The sequence below is a fragment of the Berghia stephanieae genome, chromosome 1 (genome assembly GCF_034508935.2).
Source record: "Berghia stephanieae isolate SIO BIC M18660-M18661 chromosome 1, UCSD_Bste_1.3, whole genome shotgun sequence".
NCBI classification, from domain to species: Eukaryota; Metazoa; Mollusca; class Gastropoda; order Nudibranchia; family Aeolidiidae; genus Berghia; species Berghia stephanieae.
The window spans coordinates 77,390,937-77,415,665 of NC_088360.1; the positions used below are offsets into that span (position 1 = coordinate 77,390,937).

Sequence of the window (24,729 nt, forward strand, 5' to 3'; positions counted from 1 at the left end):
AAAACTAACACAAATCCTTTGAATTTCACAATGATTATACTAAAATACTTAAAATTATAATAAAAATAGTCAACTTACCAATTTTCACTCGTCGAAGTTATCGGATAACGTTTTAGGGTCGTAAACAAAAACTGCAGCTATGGAAAAACGATGTAGACACCGGATGTTTTGACTCGTATTTTACAGGAAGTAAGAGCCTCGCTATGGAAGAATTACGAAGTCCCCAAAACTTTGTGTTTTCTAAAACGGCCGTTTTTCTTTATTTTAAGCATGAAATCATAATTATTTTTAAAAATGAAACTCATTCTCCGATTTTTTAATGTTTTATTTCACAAAATATGGCCATTCAAAGAATTTCTGAGTTGATTTCATGTTTCTTTAACGCAGTTTTCCGAAACTACCGTGGCTGAAATGAAAACGTTTGTTGTCGCCAAAACCCATAAAAAAACACTTCAACAAACAATATCTTAATAACAACAAAATATTTTTTTTTCAAACTGCTCACACAGGTTCCATCAACACAAAACACACACAAAAAAAAGTGAATTTGGATTTTTTCATAGAAATAAGTTTATTTCAAAAGGAGACCCCCATTTTGGGCCTTCTTGTGTTTTCTGCCATATCTCAGATTTTAATTTGTTGTCGTTAACACAATTTACACATTCTGAAAATGAAGACACATTAGATGGTACTGGTACTGTTTCAAAATCAAACTCCAAAAGGTAAGCATCCAAAACATTTTTTTTACTTTTAGTTTTTTTCAAGGCCTTGATCTTTTTAACAATCTGAGAAATTTTACAACTTATCTGTTTATCACTAAATTTATCAATATAACCAAAAAGAGCTAACAATCTACGTGTCCAATGACAAACAAAACTATCAGGAAGAGAAGACTTATTTTTAAAACATTCAAGTTCATAAATAATAATATTTGTAAGTACCAAAGGTGGATTGGGTGTTGACAGAGTGAACTTGGAGGGGTCGTCAATCAGTGCTGCCTTGCATAAGCCAATGTTCTCCAAGGGTTGAGATATGGAGGAAAGATCAGCGGGAGCGTCCAAGTCTTCATGATGGATGGCATTTGTAATTGCATAAACGAGACATCCCTTCGTTACATGATGCTGATCCGGAAATAGCTGGTCAAACCATGAAATAACCTGAAAAGATGAATTAGGGATACATGATAATATGCTCAAATGAATTTAATTAGGTAATAACATTACAACTAAAAAAAGAAACATTAGCTCATGTGATACCTGGGGTTACAAGGCAAAACTTCTCACTGCATCAAAAACAAAAAATATTCATTTTTTGATAAAAATACTGACACCTGTATCAGGTCGTCCATATTCAGGACTAAATACGAAATTTCAAAAAAGTTTTCCAAACAAAATAACACTGGCTTGGATTTGAGCCTGCCATCTTCGGCTAGCGAACTCTCTTTGCTGATGTGTTTGACTGCGAAATCAACAAAAATCATATCACAAAAGTTTTATTTTCACTCCCATCTTCTTTAACTGGTGAATTAAGCTACTGTTCGTTTTATATTAAGAGCAATGATCATAATTTGAATGCTAACGAAGTATACCGTCGAGAATTATGCCAGTAAATGGATGTTTGCGACGTAAACTATACAGATACAGATACCTATACTATAACTGCAGAAAGAATATTTCTTTTTAAAAAATGAAGTTTTTATATAGTGATAGTGTGTTCCCATGGTCATGACCATTCTCAACTCCCCATGGAGCATACAGTACGGGCTGCTAAATGAAGCGCTCACATAAATGTACCCTTAAGTTGGGTACTCAGGTATGCCTGAATCGATTACACTTAATCACAACTTACATCTTCCCATGTGAAACCATTCCCCTCACATTTCAACATGTACAACTGCGCAAGTATCCTATGGGTCACTACGGGCAGATCTGGCATCGACTTCCGTCGCCCTCGTCCAGTCTTCAGGAAAATGTCTCCAAGTACCTCATACAATGAATCACCTACAAAATAAAATCAGAGAGAAAAGACATGAGCAATGGATAAGTAAATTATAATAAATATCATTTTTAAAAAAGTAACCGGTCCCGTTAGCTCAGTTGTACAGCGTTCGCTTCAGGTCAGAGGTTCAAACATATTGGCTATGACAAATAAAGTCGTAAAACTGTATTGTTTCAGCTGCCCGCCTTACGTTCCACATTAAGGGCAAGGGAACAGTGAAATGACTGGTGGTTGGCCCGTGTCAGTATGGGTATACTATACTGTGACTGGGTGATAATTGTGAGTTGTGTTACACCGCATTTCTCAGTGTGGCAGCATGCAAATAATTGTTGAAGCAACACCGTCTCTAATGAGACCAAATGTGGATTGGATGTTAATAGAGTAAAAACTAAACTTTCCGATCAAAGGTAGAAGTTAAAAGGTTGGAAGTTCGAATCCCCCCTACCACTCCAGGCAGCGCAAAGTTGAATCCTGGGAAAAGGGTCTTTACACATATTTTCCCACCCCCATGAGTAAAATAAAGTACCAGGCCTCATCAGCATCGTCTGTGTCCATAAAAATAGAATGGCAGACGGAATAGCGTTTTAATTCAGGTTGCAGGTTACAAAAACAAAAATTACAACATCCTGCCCTATGCATTAAATAAATGTTGCATTTGGTCTGGGAAAACTTGTAAAGTGTCCTAAGTACTGTAAATGGATGTGATATTGCGCTATATGAACCACCAGATATTTTTTTCTTCTAAATATCTGTCTAAATTTGGCAGTCAGATGTCCACGAAATGTGATCATTTTTTTTATTTTATTTAGGCACTTTGATAAAATTTTCAAACTCAAAATATCTTGATTTGACTCAGTCAGGGGGATGGGACTTGAAAAAACATAAACTTTGATACCTTATTTGTTTCTCTACGACCTACGGTTCCAGAGTTATTTATATTTTTCTACTGAAATTTTTTGTCAATTCTACAGAGAGAATCTGTGATCTCACCGCTGCCTCAAAACCAGCATCTCGCGGCTATCGGGAAATTTTGAGTCTTGCAGTTAACATGGCCCACTTATTGTTTTCAGTAATTTTGTTTGAATTAAAAAATAAATGGCAAGTGTTAGGTATCATTTTAAAGGTCAGAAAATAACCTTTATTTTCATATAAATCATTTTCATGTATGGAAAGTATGGAAGAAGTTAAGGATAAATGAAAATGGAAAAAAATATGAGGTTTTTGTCCTAAAAAGTGGGGTTGGTGGCGGGAAAAATAAAATAATGAGCGAGTGTATCAATTTTGATGAAATTTGGCAGAGATATTCTTCAATTAATTGTCTATCGATGTATGAAGTATAATTAAAATGTATCCATAATTTAAAAAGTTCTTGTAATTCAAAAATGTATAAATTTTTATTACATAAGCTTTCTGAGAAATACAATCAGGAATTAAGAATGAAATACACCGTTAGAAAGCTTGTTTTGTGCCCTTTATAATGATACCAAAATTAGTCACATAGGTTCTTAAATAACGCCATGGTGACCAAAACAGTAAAGGGTCAAAAATAAAGTTCCAAAAACGAGTTTCACCTTACAGTGAGCCTATCGGCGGCCACTGGACTGGAGTTATCAAAGTGCCTATTTTATTCTCCTGTCTCGATCTAGTAGAGATCTACCATGTCCAAAGAAATATCACAAGATATCTATAATATCTAACTAGCATTTCATTAAAAACAAGCTATTTTCATTAAAAGTTTAGTACTTACGCAAGGAAGAAGAAATATCCCCATTTGTCGTCTGCTCAGTTTCAGCGTCAGGAGTATCGTCCGCCATTTTGTTTTTGATTTTTTTCTTTCAATGTCAACAAACCGGTTTCGTGGTGGGTTTGAAGTCATCACGCTCGCTTCAAACGAAGCTGATCTATATAATTTCTTCACGTTTTTAACGGAAAATGATTTATCTTTAATATGCTGGAAAGAAAAGTTGATATTTTTAAATTTTGACGGGAAAAATTTATCTTTGAAGTTTTCAATCGAAGATCTACCCTACTTCATTATTCGCGATATTCGATTGAAAGGAACGGAAATGAACGCCAGAATCTCGACTTCCGTTTAGTGAAAACCGCTTGTTGATTGGACAATTTCTAAGGGAGCGATCCTTATTTCAACGAACTTGGTCCCAAAAAAAAATGGAGAAATTATTGGTTCGCCGATCAAATCCCGATAAGAGTGCGTCATAAAAACGCAATTATAACAGAATTTCTATTAAAAAATAGATAAATCTAATAAGATGTTAAGACAGAGATAAGATTGAACAACAATAATACGTTGGTTTCATAAAAGTGGTTTAATAACATTTTTTTTAGTCAGAAGTTAAAAAGTTGCTATTTCACACCATCCCGGCCCCTTGGCAGGGGAAATCAACTTTTTTTGACTGGCGTTTGCGGTACCTAATATTATCCAGTCACTTCTCGAAAACAGGCGCTTCTTTGTTGAAATGGATGGCCGGAAGAGCAGGTGGCGCACCCAGAAGAATGGTCTTCCCCAAGGATCAGTGCTGGCTCCAACACTTTTCAACATATATACAAATGATCAGCCTGAGTTCCCAAATATCCGCCGATTCATATATGCTGATGACCTATGCCTCGCAACACAGGATGTGTCCTTCCAACCAATCGAGAGCAGACTGACAAATGCCCTAGACACCCTTACAAAGTACTACACTAAAAACTCGCTGAACGCCAACCCAGGGAAAACACAAGTGTGTGCATTTCACCTCAACAACCACCAAGCCCACAAAAAACTTAACATCAAGTGGAATGGCCAGACATTAGAGTACAACTACCACCCAGTGTACCTCGGAGTGACGCTTGATCGAACTCTGTCCTTCAGAGAACACGTGAGAAAGACCAAGGCAAAAGTGTCCACGCGTAATGCCCTCCTTGGAAAGCTGGCAAACATGAACTGGGGAACTGACCCTAAAACTCTAAGGACCACAGCATTGGCCCTCAGCTACTCAACTGCGGAGTACTGCTCAGCTGTATGGGCCCGATCATGCCATGCCTCCAAGCTAGACCCCGAGCTCAACAACGCCTGCCGGATCATAACGGGCCAGCTGAGAGCAACACCATTACCACTGGTATACCGTGCAGCAGGAATAGCCCCCCACACATCCGGAGGGAAACTCATGCCCAAATACAAAAATACAAACAGGAAATGGACCAGAGACACCCCCTTCATGACCACAATTGCCCCAAAAGCAGGCTCAAATCAAGAAAAAGCTTCCTCACAGTAGAGAGCCTTCACCCAGACCACTCAGCATTCTTCCGCCTGGACAAATGGGTAGAATGGGACAAGACAGCAAACGATGCCCTCCAGCCCCCAACAGAAAAGCTCCCAGCAGGCACAGACCTCAAGAGAAAAGAATGGGTGGCGTTGAACAGAGCTAGAGCAAAGGTGGGAAACACCGCCACCAACCTCTTTAAATGGAAAATCTCACCGGGCACTGAATGCCCATGCGGTCACCCCAGACAGACCATGGACCACATCCTGTCCGAATGCTCGCTGGGACCTCACTGCACCAATGCTGACCTGAGGGAATGCAACCAGACTGCCCGAGACTGGCTGACTCACTGGCGCGACAAGATATGATGATGATGATGCTTACTATTAGTAAGCACTACACCGACTATATTTGAATCATTTGTGCATTTAAATTTTAAGTAGTACTTGAGTGGCATGTGGGATCATTGTTTATGCCGGTTTCTCTTATATAGACAGTAGCAATTACATTCTACCCTTTGGAGAGGAAGATGGTATATCATCATAAATTACTTTTTGCTGGACCTGGCCCAGCTAATTAGAATTTTGATCAATTGCGCTTTGTTTCCCTTGAAAATGGGCAAAAGTCTGCCTTGCTCAATATCAAAAAGGTTTTACAATCCTGATATTGATTTTATTCCTTTTCTCTACTTTTCCTAATATCATTCAGTTTATAAATCTGATGAGACAGATCCTCCCTTTTCTCTCTCTCTCTCTCTCTCTCTCTCTCTCTCTCTCTCTCTCTCTCTCTCTCTCTCTCTCTCTCTCTCTCTCTCTCTCTCTCTCTCTCTCTCTCTCTCTCTCTTTCTTTCTCTCTCTCTCTGCGTATATATATATATTATATATATACTTATTCTTTTCCTTATCTTCCTCTTCACTTTATATTTCCTTTTGCGTCTATTCTGGGTTGAACACACAAACCATATGAGGAACAACAGTCATGTGATGTTTTAGGATAAGTAAGTCTATTCATAGCATTACAAGTTTTTTCTGAGTCTTATTTTGTAAGTCTCTGGTTACATAATCAAAGCTACTTTTTTCTTCAGTCTCAAAATATTAGCAACCTTTCCTCTATAGTGAAACGCACTACTGACATGAAATGTGAGTCTCAATATGAATAACGTGAGTTTCATTTAATGCTACTGCTACATACTTATATGACATTCTTTCCATACATGTTTTAAAATATAGATAGTTTATCATTGTTGGTAAATGTATTGGAAACAATGCTTGAGAGAATGGAAACACTGTAATACAACAAAATCTTTCAAAATGACAATAAAGTGAAAAGGCTGTTGGTCAAACGTTCCAATTATAACACTGGCCCAGGAGATTGAAGTAGCTTTATTGCATTGCAGCCACATAAGGTTATAAATTTCAATGGTCGAGTGTGAAGAAAATAACAATACCTGAACGGCTGTTCTCAAGCCAAAAGGTCAGGTTTGTGACAAGAATTATAAGTGCAAGAAACCGCAGCTTTTCCTCTCTTCTATTGGATTGATTTGCTTATAGGAATCATTCACTTTCTGTCAATTTTTTTTTCTTTTTGAGTGGTGAAAGTAATTGTATTTATTAAAAGATTATCCAGGTATTGAATTGAACAATATGAGTCAAGCCTTATTCATTTGTTAGTATTATAGAAACACTTTTGTTTTCATCCTCTACAGGTGATATTTTGGAAATAGGTGCTCAGTGGGCAATTGCCAAAAAGGACATACCTGCCTTTGAGCGATATATAGCACAGTTGAAATGTTACTACATGGATTACAAGTATGTATTTTATCACTGCATTTCTGAGATTTTTTATTTTTACTATTTCTTTTTTCTACCGATCCAAGGTCTTGTAATACAGACTTCATATTATAGGGAAGGGAAGGGATAAGACTTAAAAGACCATGCAGAATATTTTATTTTTGCCTTTAACTTGACACTAAAGAGGCATTTACACCGGCCTCTTTTTTTATAGGAGTTGGTTTCAACAGAATTTAAGGTTTATTGTGTAGCTGAAAGTGTCGTTCAATTAAAGAATAGAGCAATCAGTTTACATGCAAATGTACCAGGTATGGGGCTATCTGATCTCCAATTGCTGAACAATTATTCTTTTTCAGCAGCTTATGCCAGTCGTTTGCATGGTTGCACTCTGGCCTGTAATCCAGTAAATTCTCAACATCTCCATTATTATTTTTGAAATATTCCTTCGATAGATCAGCATCCTTTCAAAATGGTTGCAAGGTACTGATTGCTTGTCCAGTGATTTAATTAACTGGTTCTAAAGAAGGATTATTTTTTAATGCATGGAAATTCTACTCTTTTTGTGGGTCTATTATTTAGAAGTAATTAGAGACACCGGAATGTGTGTCAGATTATCATGAAATCTACATTGTGCTACAATGATAAATTCTTTTTTTTCATATTTTAGGTTCAGTTCAGATCAGTAAGACACATTGAGTGTATTAAAAATTTGATCTGTTTTAAAACAAATCATTCTGTTGTTTATTCTTATGTATTAATTGCTTGGTTTTAGTGAATGAGTGCAACATGAGCATTGTAATTCATGTGTCCATAAAGGGAAATGGTTGTAATGGAACAGCTGTAAGAGTTTCCCAGGGAAAAATACTCTTTAGTATGGTACAAACTAAAATTTGATTTTCTACTCTGAAACTGCTGGCTTTACAGTACAGTACAACAATCAAAACACTCTTTTTAAAGCAGTGGACATACATAAGAGATAAATTTATCTATTACATACAGTCCACTCCAGTTAATCGCAACATTTCCCAAGAAATGGAATTAATTCTACATAAAAGTCACTGGTTGATTGCAACAAACTTCTGTTAATCGCAACAAATTTTGACCCTCAAAAGGTGGTAAATTCAAGAAATCGGTCAAACAAAATATCACGATTTGATCATAGAAGAAATCATGACAAGTTGAAGAATTGAGAGTGAGCGGGATTTAATGCTACAACAGTGCGTCACCACTCTATGACAAAAGAGGGCGTAGCTTTGCAGTATAGGTTTGTGGTGTCATCTGTGACCATTAGATAGGAGGCGAGGAGGCATAGCCTTCATATCAGGTAGACAATGACAGTTGTAAAGAGAGACTGAGCAATTTCCTTTGTTTTGGGATTGACATCTGTGCATTGTGACCAATGCGTTTGGTGAAATTTATTGTCTCTCATCACGGCTAATCTTTTTGACTCTTACAAATGTTGAGAACAAAGGAGTAAAAGTCAATCAAATCTGAATAAGATGGCGACTTGCATCAAAGTTACTTTTGCTTGACAAAATCTATATAGGTCTGTTATATGGTTTTTATTTCAATCATATTGCTCAATCTGTGTTGGACTAAGATCAATATTTACAACTAGTTTGAGTTTTCCATATATGCGTAAAATGTTGCAATAGTGGACTGGAAACTCTAACAGTTAATCACAACATTTTCGCTGTTCCCAAGGTGTTGTGATTATCCAGAGTGGACCGTACTTTATTAATAAATGGAACCTACGTTGCACTTTGACATTTATTTTTTAAAATCTTCTTTTTTTTTTTCAGAGATGATTTGCCAGAGTCAACTTTCAAGTATCAGCTTTTGGGATTAAATTTACTTTGTTTGTTGTCCCAAAATAGACTGGCTGAATTCCATACTGTAAGTCTTTGTCTGGTTCTGTTGCTCTGGGATATTTTTTTGTTTCTTTTGTTTTGCATTTTTTTTTTTCGGGGAGGGAAGTGGGTAATTTTAAAATTTTGGTTGGGTTTTTTTATTTTTTTTCTTTAAATTTTTATACATGTAAATTTCAGACATTCAACCACTGTAGTCTTTCTTTCTTTCTTTTTTTTTTTTTTTTTTTTTTTTTTTTTTTTTTTTTTTTTTTCTTTTTTTAAATCAAGGCTTTACCTTAGTAATAAACTTTAATGAATTAGTCTGTTATACAGATTTTATTTTTGTTTCCTTTGGCAAAATAGCAGGTTTGAGATTATCACCATGGACTCTTAATGTTCTTTTTCAGCATGCTACCTTCAAATAATATTGTTTTTCTTTGTAACTGTGTGGCAGATTGTTTTTATTTTTTTTTTTTTTTTCATGAATTCAGTTTCTATTTAGCTGGTGTCATATTGACAAATTTTCGTTTTCAGGAATTGGAGCGTTTGCCTGTAAAAGAGATCCAGTCAAATATTTACATCAAACATCCAGTCAGCATGGAACAGTACTTAATGGAGGGAAGCTACAACAAAGTAACTTTTTAAAAAAATTGAAGTAACATTCTCTCTCTCTCTCTCTCTCTCTCTCTCTCTCTCTCTCTCTCTCTCTCTCTCTCTCTCTCTCTCTCTCTCTCTCTCTCTCTCTCTCTCTCTCTCTCTCTCTCTCTCTCTCTCTCTCTCTCTCTCTCCTTATATATATATATATATATATATAATATATGAGCCAAGGTCAAAAGGTGCCAATTTTTTTTCTCAAAATAAAAGTGACATAATAGTCCATTTATGTTTCTATATGTGTAGCAAAAACCCTGTACTTCATGAATCAAAGGCCCTTTAGATAACTTTAAGGTCTAACGCAGCATAATATCGTCAACAATGCCTATAGGTTGCTGGTGTCACCTGTGACCGGTGACACCAAAATGAGACAAAAAACTCAATAACCAAATGATTTTTGTTGAGTATCAAACTTTATTTAGTAAGTTATAGACAAAACGACACAATCAACAACAATCATAGTACAATACTTTTACCAACTATTGGAGAAAATGTTGCTTTTTGGTGTCATTGGTCACAAGCAACATAGAATGCAAAATATTATTTCATAAAAATGTTTGTACATTAACAACAACAACAATATTGCATATTCTTATTACCAGCAATGTTCAGAAACTTTTGGAATAAAATGTTGGCACAAAATGTGACCAAAGCATATCCTTTTTTAGCGACATTGTGTCACTTGTGACATTAGACCGATGACACCATTACTTATGTCACAAGCAATACCAAATTGCAATTTCGACAATATATCATTAATTTCAGTCAAACCAGTTTAATAACCACAGTTAAATATGGAATTTAATAATATTTCAGAAAGCAAAGGCTTCAAAAATAAAATATACATGGAAATTAAAGCATCTGAATGTGACTTGTGACATAACACCGGTGACACCATTACTTATGTCACAAGCAACACCAAATCACACTTTCTTCCATAATATATCATTATTTTCGGTCAATAAAGCACAATAACCTACTCTAAAATGAAATTCAATAATATTTTAAGAAACTAAATACCTCTAAATCGGAAATATACTTAGAAATTAGTTATACCATTGTTGCTATTACTTTGCTCAAAATCGGCACTAGAACGCAATTTTGCCTCAATAAATCAAGAATCGCAACTGAACACATGTAATATAGCCTGTTAAAATGTAATTCAATGACATTTCAAGCTTTGAAGAACATGAAAACAGAAATACACTAGAAACTTCAAACTTAAGTATCACCTGTGACATTTTAAGCAATGACACCAATGGTCACAAAAAGTACCAGAAGTCAGACAAACACTAGATAAATATCAGCCATGGTAATGAATTCATGTAACCATACGGTAACATCCACCCTACTGCTCAAATCTGCTAGTTTGTAGTAATTTAGTGTGTTAATAGTAAATCAAATCAAATTTCTTGACAACCCTTCTATTTATCTGGATTCGTCAAAAGCTTGAGTTTTGTCTTTTTCTTGATTGATACAACCCTGAAACATAAAAAAATTAGAATTACAAGGAAATAATTAATTGTGTCAAAATCACAGTCTTATGTGAGATGTCATAATATCATATTTGTAAATAGAATAACAGCTGAAAACATAATTTTTTGGTGGCACTTTGTGATATCCAATATAAAGTGTTGCTTGTGACAATGTAAAATAGCGATGACACCAAAGTTCAACTTACCTTTTCTCCCTGGAGCCACGCTGGAAAGGCAAATGAAAGTGCTGCACTTCAAAGACTGGTAAGAAGGGTGGATCAAAATTGCGAATCGCCATTTAACGAAACAAACTTCCACGTGTTCACGCATGTCGTGTTGCTTGTGACAAATGACACCAAAACCAATAAACCTCAATATCGGTAAAACGGTATACATTTACTCCAATATTTGAGTTCAGATAGTAAATCTATGCTTTTTTCTCATAATAAAACGTTTTATAAACATTAAACATGAGCTTAAAGTTTCGTGTTGAGTCTTAGTATTGTGCTGTGTTTGATGACACCAAAGGTCACAAGCAACACCAACTTTTTAAGAACTCTATATGAAACTTATTCAGATATGTAATATACTGCAATTGCGTTTAAATGTAAATTTTGACTTTATACTATCAGTCAAATTTCAATCACGTGAGCTAAAACATCACATTTAATTTCTAGATGATTTCTAAAAAGGTGATGCGTTGACCTCGTTTTAAGCACATGCCAAACAGCATTCAAATTTCACTTTCAAGTTGTTTATTTCATATTCTGTTGAACAGAGTATGTTGAGCTATTTCATTTTATCTCTTCTTCATATTATTAATTGATTATATGCATTAACCCAATGAAAAAAGCCCATAATTAAGTAAAAATCAAATTTTCTTAACACTGGTATCAGGCGGGCACCTTTTGACCTTGGCTCATATATATATATATACATATATGTGACCCTCCGCCTCGAAGCGGTATTAAGTCGGGATTTGGAAAACAAAGAAAACCGGCTTTAAAGTGGAAATGGTCAAAATTATCAAATTTCAGTTTTTGGTTGTTTCAGAAACTACAATCATTTTTCTACATGAAGACATAATAATTCAACATAAACAATGACGATAAGTTATATAAATTTCAAGTTTAAAAATGCAACTATCAGTGACACATTCAAAACGAGAGTTGACTTTCTCTCAGATAGCCACCCTTTCCAAGGCTTAGTAATACCGAGTCTTTTTCTCCACCAATAAGATGTAAGATATCACAGCAAAGGGCGTGTCTTTATCTATCTCAGAGAAAGCATGACTGTTTTCACAATTTCATGGTTCAACCAATAATGGACTTTAAAAACTGTAAACAAGTCTAGGTTTTTTCCCTGACAACCTTACAAATGAATGATTCTGATTGGTCAACGCTCATCACATGCGCTGTGGCTGTAGACCATAATGCTCGGGCGATGCTTCATGACGTCAGCATGCGTGTGTTACATATGTGTGTGTTTGTGCATTTTGATACACACCACGTGCTATTATCTCTTTGTCCAGCTGCATCGAGGTGATGGTCCTCCTTTGTCCCTCTTTTTTTATTCATGAAATTATAGACATGCTAAGACTTTAATAGGACAACAGTTGACTAATCTTACACTTACAGAGATTGTTGTAGGATAAACATTTAATTTTAAGTACAAAAGCAGAACAATAAATAGAACCTTCAACAATTAATGAACTCCCGATGGAAATACGTGTAACTAAAAAATGAAATGGATGGATAGATACACAGACAGAAAGACAAACCTATAAATGGATAAATAGATAGGTAGATAGATAGATAGTAGATAGATAGATAGATAGATAGTAGATAGATAGATAGATAGTAGATAGATAGATAGTAGATAGATAGATAGATAGATAGTAGATAGATAGATAGATAATAGATAGATAGATAGATAGATGAAGAGGGGAGAGAGACAAACAGAGAGAGAGAGAGAGAGAGAGAGAGATGGATGTTCGTTTTGTCGTGCTTTCTTTGTATACTGAAAGAAAGGAGGAGGGGGGGGGGGTCTTTTTAGACAATGAACAATGTGGGTGAACGCTAAGGACAACTTGAGAGATTCAATAACAGGTTTTCATGTAAGTCACTACACAATAAGCCCCACCCCTCCCCCCCAAGCTGTCATCTGACTCAAAATGGAAACACACATGTGTGTGTGTGTGTGTGCGTGCGTGTGTGTGTGTATTTTACTCTCTCATTCTATCTCTTCCTCTCTAATCCTCTTTCTTGATAATTCTTTCCCGGCTTCACGTAGTTTCAAAACTGTTTTTTCAAATTATAAAACCTTCTTTAACTTTTGGCATTTTGAAATCGTATTTTCTCTATTAAATAAGACAAACATTTCACATTAATATCACATTAATAATACATTATTTCATTGATTCTTTATTCAAATATCAAAAATTCTTGAAAAAGTGAGCAATTGTCGGCATTTTTTTCCAGTGTTTTATTTGTTTAAGAACATCTTACATAATAATGAATAACTACAAAAGTAATTATTGGATTGTTCCAAAAATTTGTATGTACATTATTAGATGTATAATCTAAGCTCATGCCAAATTTCACTATTCTCGTCAAATTTTCGATGCCCGTATCTAAGGAATTATCTTTGCCCATTGATTTGACTGTGCGTGAAAACGGTGCCTCACTTCAAAGTCGATTTTCTCAAAATTTGGTTTTCACACTCCCCCTACTTCAAACGGTCATATCTCGGCAATGAATGATCAGAATTGTATAAATTTGGTATCAAATTTTAAAGCATAAAATAAGCTATGATTGGGTACCAAAAACCCAAAATTGAAAAATCCGACTTAATACCGTTTCGAGGCGGAGGGTCACATATATATATATGTATGTATATATATGTTTATTTATTTATATATTTTATGTATATATTATTGTAATCCTGTTTTCTCTTTATTTTCAGGTCTTTTTGGCCCGTGGAAATGTTCCAGCTGACAACTACAACTTTTTTATTGATATCTTACTCAACACTATCAGGTATAGAGATAGGACGTTTATTGCATTCCGTAACGTTAGCTATTTTTCCTGGCAATAAGATGTTAAGTGCATATTATAAATGAAATGTTTTTCTCATATGGTTTGAAGTAATTGGCATATGATTGGAAGTTAGTCTGTAGTTTTTATATTATCTAAGCCAAGTATAGAAACCAGTTCCCTTTGAACTTATATGGGGTGCACATGGAGATCTTAGGGATTGATCCCTTTAGCAGGCCTTGCTGTTTGATTTTATGCAATATTATTTTGTGGGTCAAGGAGGGTGTATTTGTGGGTAGAATCATCTAAATCTATCTGACGGTTAGCTCAGTGCCGTTTGTGGACGATCACTGCGAGTCTGCTTATTAATGTTAGTGGAAGCTGTATCAGTTAAATTAAAATTATTCACATATAGTAAATAGTTTATAGGTCAGCTCAATACAATTAGACATTTAATGGGCATCAAGACTTTTCAATCAAGCCTAGTAGTTAAGTCTTAAATTGGTTTTATAGACCAATGCACTACAGGATTTCTAGTTATTAATGAAGACACTTTACATGTTCAATTGTCTTTCATCAGAGATGAAATAGCAGGCTGTATAGAGAAGGCTTACAAACGAATTGGCTTGAGTGAGGCAGCAAGGATGCTTTTCTTTGAATCTCAGAAACCAATGAGGACATATGCTTCCCAGGTAGGTTTATAAGAATAGTGTCCGAGTACTGAATTTCTTGGAAGAAATGCTGAATTTTTTTCTTTTTTCACCAGTACTTGAAAATCTTAATCAGGTCGTAGTGATTTTTTAAAAGTAAAAAATTAGCAACATTTGAGAAAAACGTACACTCGTAGCAAAAGATTCAAACAAATCTGCAATAGTTTGGAGCACATGCCATTTATTAAATCACTCAGCCAAACTTATGGCAGTTAGTGAAAATGACGGCTGATTTTATTTGGAATCAAAATGTATTTTCTACAAAGGCAATTACAATAGCATGCACAGAACATAAGTAAGAAAGTCACTGAAGAAAAGAGTGCATTTTGCGAAAGGGAATTTTTAAATGGTCAGTTTTAAGATCAGTGCGATGCTGTCTGGCAGTATAAATAATTTTTCTCTCAGTGTTACTGGGACACCTTTCTCTTTTTTTTTTTTTTTTTTTTTTTTTGGTAAGAAGAAAAGAGTTAGCATGAGGCACTGCTATTGTGTGTTGAATTTAACTTGGCTCAGCCAATATTTTTATAATAAGAGGAAGTGGCCATATGGAGTTAGAAAAATTACAGGATAGCTGGCTTTGCCTTAATTCCGCCCAAATCACCCTTGAGTAAGTAGCAGTGGTATTTGGATTTAATTACCATTTGTTATCAATGTGAGACAATGTTTTTTAGTCCTAATTTCACCTGCATCTTTGCATTTGTGAGGATTGAAAATAATATTCAACTTTACAAATTGACTGTGTCAATAAAAACAAAATTCTACTTTCACAATGATTATCTGTCAGCAGTGTTTACTTTGGAATTCTATAGATGTTGATTTCATCTGAAATTTGGTTTTAATAGTTAACAAAGAAAAGAAAGAAGCCCTATCCTTCTCATGCAAGAGTTCAGTCAGCTTTTTATTTCTAATTTACTTTAGTTTGTTATTTTAGATTCATTCTGGGTGATAAGAAAAAATGATTCATGTTTATCTTTTCAGAGAAATTGGGATTTGGGGAAGGACAACTTTTTCTACTTTACTCAAGAAAACAAAGATATGGAACAAGTTATTGTACCTGCCAAACTTTTAGCAGAGCAAACCATCACCTATGCGAGGGAACTTGAGATGATTGTATAAGGCATGTGTGGTTGTGTTAGATATGGTGTTTGTTGAGTTTTAAATGATGAGTGGAAAAGTGTTCCTGATCACATTGATGATCAGGTTTGTCTGAGAATAACTCAAATTTTTCTCTTTCACACTTTTGCATTGCTAGAAGTATTGTAATAATGAATCTTGTCATCGTATGTGGTTGTTGATGGCCAAGAGATGCTGCTTGTGACAGAGAAAGATAGAAACGTTTAGGGAATTTATGTAATGAGTGAGTGGGATTTTGTACAGTAGATGATTTTTTTTCATGATGTTTCAGTCGATAACATTGTTTAATTATACACATTTTTTTTTTCATCTTGATTTAATAAAATTTTGATTTATCATGGAAATTTTTCTTTTCTTTTTAATTTGATTTTTAAATCTCGCTCTCTGATTAGCATCATGCTAATTGTAGAATTTAGACAAAAACAATCATTAGCTTACTTACTTGCAGATACAAGCTGCAGTCCCAGATATGTCTGCATCACCAATTACTTATTATTATGCTGAATTCGTCGGGCTCAGTTTTTTTTTTTTAATTTAATTTAAAACAACTTAGCTATAAGTGTCCCCCTTTATCCAATGGTGGACCAGGGTGGTTCCATCTGCATCTAACCTCCCTTTCCACAATTCATTATCTCTTTGTCCCAGTTTGAATCCTTAACTGAGAAGGAATCAGTCAACTGCTGGGCGGGGTTCCTGACCTCCCATAGTGGTATTGTCTTTGTCTTGGAATGAGATTACTTGCTTTTGTCCCTGGCCCTGGCTGGAAGGGAAACAGTCAAATGTATGGTTAAGAGTTTAGGGAGATGATATTTTTTGTCTTGTAAATCATCTCTTTGTTATGCCCTGTATTATTTTTAGTTTTACAAGTTGTAAACATGTGACTGTGCTCTCTTGGCTGGGACCTGTGCTTGTGTCTGGATGAAACATTTAGTAATCTCAAATTAAGCACACTGATATTGTGCTCCAGAAATCTACATCTGTTCTCTATTTGAATTAATTTCCCTTTGTCTTACTTATTCTTGGGTGCTTTGATTATATATCTGGAACCTTTTAATAATAATAATAATACTCTTATAGAGCGCACAGTATCCTTAACCATGAGGCTCTTGGCGCTTTACATCAACACAAAACAATACAGAAAGTACATGACATGAAAAAAATAAATGTTTTCAAGGATTTCTTAAAGTCATTTGGATTCCCGGATGCTCTGTGGAATGGTGTTCCATACAGATGGATCAAAATGAGAAAAGGACCTTGTTCCCGCCTTTGTACGAATGCACGGGATAGCCAAATGGGTGGTGTCATTGGAGGAATGCAAATGTCGGATTGTCGAACATTTCTTTAGAAGTTCTGTGAGGTAGGGAGGGGCAGTATTTTCCAGACAACGATAAATAGGACACATGCTTTGAATTTGACCCTTTTCTCAACAGGCAGCTTGTGTAATCTTCGAAGGAGAGGTGTGGCAGAGTCGAACCTCCACCTTTGAAAGACCAATCTGGCAGCATTATTTTGGACCGTCTGCAGCTTATTTTCCAATACACCAAACAGAGCATAACAGTAATCCAGCTTTGAAAATAAAAGAAAAATGACAAGTTGCCTGTTAACATCCTTAGACAGGAACTGTCGAATCGATCTAATTGTTTTCAATTGACACATCAATGATTGGATCATTGTCTTAATTTTGTGGTCCATCGACAGTTCTAAATCTAAGAATGCTCCAATATTTTTTACTTTGCCAAAAATATCTATTGACATCTCTCCCACTTTCAACTTGTTCCAAAATCTGGTCCCGACATACATCACCTCCATTTTGTCGTCATTCAACCTTAGCCTGTTCCCACCCATCCAATGCACTTTCAACCAGTACGCATTTTTCACATGTACTTATGGCATTTTGAAAGGTTTCCGTACATTCATATCCAAACAACTGGGTGTCATCAGCATATTTTACTATCCCATTTTCTTTTTTCTTGCGCTGTTATGACCTAAATGTGTTGCAAGCGCAGTAAAACCCTTTAAAAAAAAAGAACTCGAAACAATCAACTGCTTTCAATTCCTTTTTTTAGGAAATTATAATTTTTTCATTATACAATGATCTTGACCGATGTTATTTAATGTTTTCGTTTTTTACATTTATCGTTAAAGCGTTTGAATGTATCCCTATTTGTAGGGATCCTGATGCATTTAATTCATTCACGTCATACACTCCGATCAGTACTCCTAAACCCTTTAATTCTGTACACCAACTCACATACATATCACCGTTTTCATTGTTTCAACTTTTGTAATAGGCTCGTAACACGGGATAAGTAATAACTTGCTGTCTGGGTGGGGTTCCTGACCTCCCATAGTGGGCAGGGAGGTACTTACTGTGTCTTCTATCCCCCTATACAGTGCACTCTCCCGATAACGACATGGCTCGGGACCAGAGGTGCATGTCGTTATTCGGAAAATTTCAAGATGGCGGAAAAAGGGGTGTGGTTAGACCCTTAGAATGTACATTAATGTACCAACCATAGTGGGTGATCAGTGATCGGACTTCCCAAACATGTAAAATACACGAAGTGTGTGTGTGTGTAGTTTTGTTGTTTTTTGTTTGTTTGTTTTTGTTGTTGTTTTTTGTGTGTCATTTTCCCTCTGTTGTTTATCCGGGCTTGGGACCGGCATGAGTGCAGCTGTATTTAATAATACAACTGAACACACGGCCACATTAAAAATGTTTTTTTTTTTTTTTTTTTTTTTTTTTTTTTTTTTTTTTTTTAAAACTGTCGGATTTCGATTTAGAGAAGAAATCCATAATCCCGGTCTGTCGCTTGTTGCTGTAAATCATAGGGCCGACTTTATCTTCCATCTGATGCAACAAGTCGAAAATAGATGCACCATCCTTATGTTGCAGTGCAAACCGTCTGAGAGTTTGTAGTGCCGAATTTGCGTCACTACCCGTGACAAGAGGGGCAGCTTCATCTCAGAGAATGAAATGAAACTTACCGGAAACAACATTTTAGCTATTTTTATTTTTGTATCTAGCAAAGTCACAGCCGATTATTGCTAACTCAATGTCGTTATCCGGAGAGTGGTCTAAAAAGTATGTCATTATTTAGAGAGTTTTATTACTAATAACATATAGTAAAAAAATCGGGACCGGGGGCCAATGTCGTTATTCGGAGAGGTCGTTATCGGGAGAGTGCACTGTATCTGTTTTCCAATTTGCTGTCTGTCTTTGTTTGGAATGAGATTACTTCGTTTTGTCCTGGCCCCGACATGTTGGCCTTACTGAGAGGGAAACAGTCAAATGCATAGTTATTGTTTTGGGAGATGATATTTTTTTCCTTGTAAATCATCTCTCTGTTATATATCATTATATTTGTTATTTTTAATGTATAATGAAATGTAATCATTTGAGTGTATTTCTCTTTGTTGGATCTTGTGCTTGTGTCTAGGTGAGACTTATAGGTGATCCCAGACTAAGTACATTGATGGTATGCTCTTGGAATCTACATCTGATCCCTATTTGTTCCCAGTTCTCCTTTGTCTTCCTTTCTCTTAGGTGCTTTAATTGTAATTCTGGAACTTTCTACGATCCCATTTTCTTCCTTTTTACTGGCGCTGATATAGCCTTAATGTGTTGCAAGCGCCGTAAATCCCTTAAAAACAAAAACAAACATAATAACTTTCTGTGATCTGAACTCCCAAGCGGTGCACATTACTAATACCGATAGGAAAGATTGATATAACAAGATAAAACCAGAGCAGCGTCACTACTCACACTCACTCATTCCAATGACCAGCTGGTCGGGGGGGGGGGGGGGGGGGATGCAGACTTCAAAACCTCACACCATTCATCACGGTCTCTGGCCTTTTCTAGAAGGCTATTACGATCCAGACTTGTCCACTCTTTGATGTTGTCTTGCCATATTTTTTGTTATTCTGTCTTCCTCTTCTCCTCTGTCCTTCCAAATTGCCCTGCATGACAGTCTTGCACAGATTATCATGGTGGACAGTGTGTCGGAACTATGAGTTTCCTTCTTTTCAGTGGTTCCTGATAGTCATTTACAAAAGTGACTAGACAGTTTGATTCTGCTAATAGCTCGATATTGGTTGGAAAAAATGCAATGACATATTTCATATTCGGAAACTAGACAAAACTAGCTTTCATTTTGGTGTATAATCTATTGAATTTGTGATCACTTTTAAAAAGTCGCAGCTAGCTACACCAATCATTCAAAATATCGATTTTGCAAAAGGAGCACAAAATTGAAATAAGCACACAGTGGAGATTGGACGTCTCTGGGCAAACGATTCGTTGGTGGCTCAATGAGCGTGGTTTAAAACAATTTTACAAACCCGTAATTCGGCAAAACCTGAGCACTTTGCTCAAAGTGCTGACTGATATGCGCGCGTGAACACCAGGACTGAGATCATAATATTTGGGATGGCGTTTTGTTGATGTCAAAGGAGAACGTTTTATTGACGAAACCATTTTTGAAATAACAAAACAAAGACATGGACTTGTATTCGTATGAGGAGGGATTATTGATTTTAAAAAAGCCTTACGCCTTTCACTTGGTTGGCATCACCTTTGGCTTTGAATACTTCATTTAATATGTTGATCTCAGACTTGCGGCTATAGAGCCACTCTCTTCGCAAGTCAGTGGTCAGTGGTTAACAGCTATCCTTGTGTTCTTGGAAAATATAGAAACACGGCTGTTCATTTAAAAAGACTCCTTTGTAGACCAAGATATAATGTAAGGTATTGCTTTAAAATCTCTTCGTCAACTTGACGTTTAGACCAAATCATCTCGAAGATCGATATGGCAACAGCAACGCCTGGAATGGAGGATTTAAATGCGGCATCTGGCGATTCTACTGCTACGACAGAAGATGCTCCATTTGATGACGTCGAGATGGCATCAACATGCTACTCAATAGTGGGTTTGATGAAGCGTTTGACTAAGAACCCAAGGATTAGCTGATACTGATAACTACTGACTTGCGAATAGAGTAGCTGACGTCCTCTCTATAACCGCAACTGATCTCAGTAATGCCAGGCCCTTATGGCAAAATTATTAGGAGAAAATAAAGATGCACAAAAGTGTATATAACATTTTAAAATGCTGAGCGTAAAAATTAAGTTGACAAATTTCAATCCGCGCTAAATAAGAAACTTAAAATTTGATTAAAATAGTACTTATAAAAATATAATTTTGTAACGAACTAACACCAAATCTAAAGCAACACAACAATTATTAAATTGAGCTAACACACACACACACACACACACACACACACACACACACACACACACACTCTAATAAATAATAAATGGTCATTAATTTTTTAATCTGATTTAAAAAAAAAAACATTTGTCAGCTGCAAGCAACAAGATGAGTCCACCAGTCGCATACCGTCTAGGTCTAGGTCTAGGTCATCATACGTCGCCCGCAACCCGACTCGTTTCGCCAGTGGATCAGTGAGTCATTCATGACGGTTATTCGTTGCACGAATAAAAAAAGAGTAGCCTATCCGTTGAATTTGAATGGTGTGATTATCCGTTGACTATCCCTTTTGTATTTTATCCGCGGCTAACGGATAATGGGCGGATAATCGTTACAACTCTACATAAAAGCCTATAAGAGAGTTTAATATGACAATACAAAAATGTCAACGAACGTAAAACCAAATCTGGTCAGCAAGTTGATGTTCAAACAATGACATTCTCTGTTTGATTACAATAAGATTTTTAAAAAAATTTAATCATAGATGGATAACAATTTGGCACGGTAATTTTATAAGTTATAAACATGTTAAGAAATTTTTACAGTGATTCTATGAAATTCACGAGTCTTAATATAATAATAAAAACAATAACAATGTAATGTAATGGGAAATTTACATATTGCCATTATCCATTTATAATGCTCAATAGAGCTTCACAATGACAATAACAAATAATTAGTAAACATACATACACAAACACATCAACACACCAAGTCGTTAAATGCGCCAAGAGAACTTCCAAACTGCACTTGCCGGTCCAAAACCCGGGAAAAGATCGTAGGGTTAGCAGCCCCAGGCTGCAGAAAAATACAAAGCTACAGAAACTTTAACAGATGAATGGCACTCACAAAAAAAAAAACAACAAAAAAAAAAAAAATAAAAACAAAAACAACAACAACAAAATAACAAAAAACATCAAAAAATGCATCCTTTCTACTTTTTGGTAACAACCGACTATGTTTGTCCGAGCAGGCTTCAGGGTCGGTCACAAATCGTTGTTTTGATAAATGACACATATGACTGCTGGCCAGATGAATCCTACTCACACACACACACACACACACACACACACACACACACACACACAAAATCATTTATAGATAGTATGCGCTTGGCAAAGAAGCTCATAACATTGCCATCTGGAAGTATAACGGACCAACACACAAAACTCTGTGTAACCATGAACTTTTATAGTCAGGTTAATACAGTTCAGTGAGCATTACTCATAAACGCGGATGGAAAAAAAAAAAAAAACAATAACAAAGACCTGAGTGACGTCATCTTCGAACTATCTATAGATAGAATGCGCTTGGCCAAGGAGTTCACAACATTGCCATCCGGAAGTATAACGGACCAACACACAAACTCTGTGTAACCATGAACTTTTATAGTCTGGTTAATACAGTTTAGTGAGAACAACTCACAAACGCGGATGGCAAAAACAATAACAAAGGCCTGAGTGACGTCATCTGCATACTATCTATAGGACAGGCTATGTTTATCCGAACAGGCTTAAGGGTGGATCACAATAAATGTTTTGTTTTCACAAATTACACACGTCTGCTGCTTGCCAGATCAATAGTACTCAAACACACAAATCATTAATTATTTTGGTTGTCAACATCAGGCTATGTTTGTCCGAGCGGGCGTAAGGGTTAGTCACAAATCATTTGTTTGATAAATTAATACATGGTCTTCTGGCGAGACGAATCGTACTCACACACACACACACACACACACACACACACACACAAAACAAACACAAAAAAAAAAAACCCCAACAACAACAACATTAATTAAGATATCATCAGACTATGTTTGTCCGAGTGGACTTAAGAGTGTGTCACATATTGTTGCTTTTGATAAATTACACTCCTGGACTGCTGGCCAGATGAATCATATATATATACACACACACACACATACACACACGCGCGCGCACACACACATACACACACAAGATAAACAACATTAAAAATCATTCATTCTATTGCTTTTTAACGACAGGCTATGTTTGTCCGAGTGGCTTAAGGATCGGTTTCAGATGTTTAAAAAAATGTAATTTACACGCTGGCCAGCTGAATCATAGTCACGCAAAAACAAAACAAACAAAAACAAAACAAAACAAAACAAAACAAAAAACAAAAAAAAGAAAAAAAAGTTTAAGGGTGGGTCAAAAATGGTTTGTTTTGATAAATTACACACCTGGACTGCTGAGCAGATAAATCGTACTCACAATTATAAAAAAAAAAACCCCAAAAAACACAACAAACAATCCTTCATACATCAGACTGTTTGTCCGAGCGGGCTTAAGGGTGGGTCGGTTTTATAGTTCGTTTTGATAAATTAAACAATGGCCAGATGAATCGTACTGCCACATACACACACACACACACACACACACACACACACACACACACACAAATAAAAAACAAAAACAAAACATCATTCATTTCATTGTTTGTAAACAACAGGCTCTTTTTGCCGAGCGGGCTTAAGTTCAAGATATGAGGAAAAGAAAGAAAGAGAGAGAGAGAGAGAGAGAGAGAGAGAGAGAGAGAGAGAGAGAGAGAGAGAGAGAGAGAGAGAGAGAGAGAGAAGTGCGGGGGGGGGGGGGGATCAGAATTATAAGCCTACGGTGGCCATGGATCGAACATTATTATATCTTAGAGTGTGTTATCGTTTGAGCAATCAAACCAGATAGACACGTTTTCTTTATTGTAGATAAATTAGAAATGAGAAAAATATACAATCTGATCAGCTGATGATGAACAAGTGACTGCTTCTCGTTTTATCTACACGTATTAGTATTAACTTCTCTCTCTCTCTCTCTCTCTCTCTCTCTCTCTCTCTCTCTCTCTCTCTCTCTCTCTCTCTCTCTCTCTCGCTGGTGATTCCCTGGGAAGGTGTTGATTGTTGGAGATAAAAAATATAAAGTGAGTAGATGTGACTCATATATAAGGGAACAACACAAAACAAACAACGTTTCGGCCCTTGGCCTTCGTCAGGAGACAGTAAACAAAAACACAAACAAATATGTAAATTTACAAAATATCACATTTTGTCAAATGTGGAAATAAAGTTAATGTGAGGAAAGGGCGTCGGTGTGTTGATGCAAGAAGTGGCGCGAGATAAGGAGAGAGAGAGAGAGGGGGGAGAGAGAAGAATGAGAGAGAGAGAGAGAGAGAGAGAAAGAATGAGAGAGAGAGAGAGAGAGAGAGAATGGAGAGGATGTGTATATGTCTGTGTATGTGTATATATAGTAAAAGTAACTGCAAAAAGTGGTTTCACCGTTAACTTTTCACTTTTACGGAGTATAGAGTTATTTCAATTTCTCAAAGGGAACTAACTGCGATAGCACCTCGAAACATGGTTGCCAGTTTGGCATTTAAATGCCAGATTCCAAAAATCTGGCATTTTTGAAAACCGTTTGGCATTAGAAAATCATTTGGCATTTGGCATTTTCATTGGCATTTTCTTTCTTGTATATTATACTTCAAATGACACCTTTTCTTAATAAAAAAATTACCCAACAGGAAATTT

At 36.0% G+C, this 24,729-nt stretch overlaps 3 protein-coding genes across 3 annotated transcripts in view; 1 reads left to right on the plus strand and 2 right to left on the minus strand.

The window, feature by feature from the left end:
* Positions 1-16,253, plus strand: part of LOC144957743 (26S proteasome non-ATPase regulatory subunit 8-like) — a 30,180-nt gene extending 13,927 nt beyond the window's left edge. Inside the window, exons 3-8 of the mRNA XM_078889144.1 lie at positions 6,967-7,069; positions 8,854-8,947; positions 9,436-9,534; positions 13,995-14,068; positions 14,646-14,757; positions 15,754-16,253. Of these exons, the coding sequence (XP_078745270.1) occupies positions 6,967-7,069; positions 8,854-8,947; positions 9,436-9,534; positions 13,995-14,068; positions 14,646-14,757; positions 15,754-15,891 (620 nt within the window). The 3' untranslated portion in view covers positions 15,892-16,253. The remainder of the gene's footprint in view (positions 1-6,966; positions 7,070-8,853; positions 8,948-9,435; positions 9,535-13,994; positions 14,069-14,645; positions 14,758-15,753) is intronic.
* Positions 79-4,057, minus strand: LOC144957738 (uncharacterized). The gene is made up of 3 exons (XM_078889131.1): positions 3,746-4,057; positions 1,849-2,000; positions 79-1,157 (listed from the first exon to the last, which is right to left on the minus strand). The coding sequence occupies exons 1-3, from the start codon at positions 3,810-3,812 to the stop codon at positions 558-560; spliced, it is 819 nt and encodes a 272-aa protein (XP_078745257.1). The 5' UTR covers positions 3,813-4,057; the 3' UTR covers positions 79-557.
* A 997-nt stretch (positions 16,254-17,250) lies between the features above and the next one.
* LOC144980737 (uncharacterized) lies at positions 17,251-17,718 on the minus strand. Its single transcript, XM_078928510.1, has one exon. The coding sequence runs from the start codon at positions 17,716-17,718 to the stop codon at positions 17,251-17,253; it is 468 nt and encodes a 155-aa protein (XP_078784636.1).
* Between the last annotated feature and the right edge of the window lie 7,011 nt (positions 17,719-24,729).

Coding starts and splice junctions, on each gene's coding strand:
- LOC144980737 (XM_078928510.1), bottom strand. CDS start 17,718: ATGGAGGTGATGTATGTCGGGACCAGATTTTGGAACAAGTTGAAAGTG.
- LOC144957738 (XM_078889131.1), bottom strand. CDS start 3,812: ATGGCGGACGATACTCCTGACGCTGAAACTGAGCAGACGACAAATGGG. Junction 2,001..3,745: donor GGATATTTCTTCTTCCTTGC/GTAAGTACTAAA, acceptor TTTATTTTGTAG/GTGATTCATTGTATGAGGTA. Junction 1,158..1,848: donor ATGGTTTCACATGGGAAGAT/GTAAGTTGTGAT, acceptor TCATCTTTTCAG/GTTATTTCATGGTTTGACCA.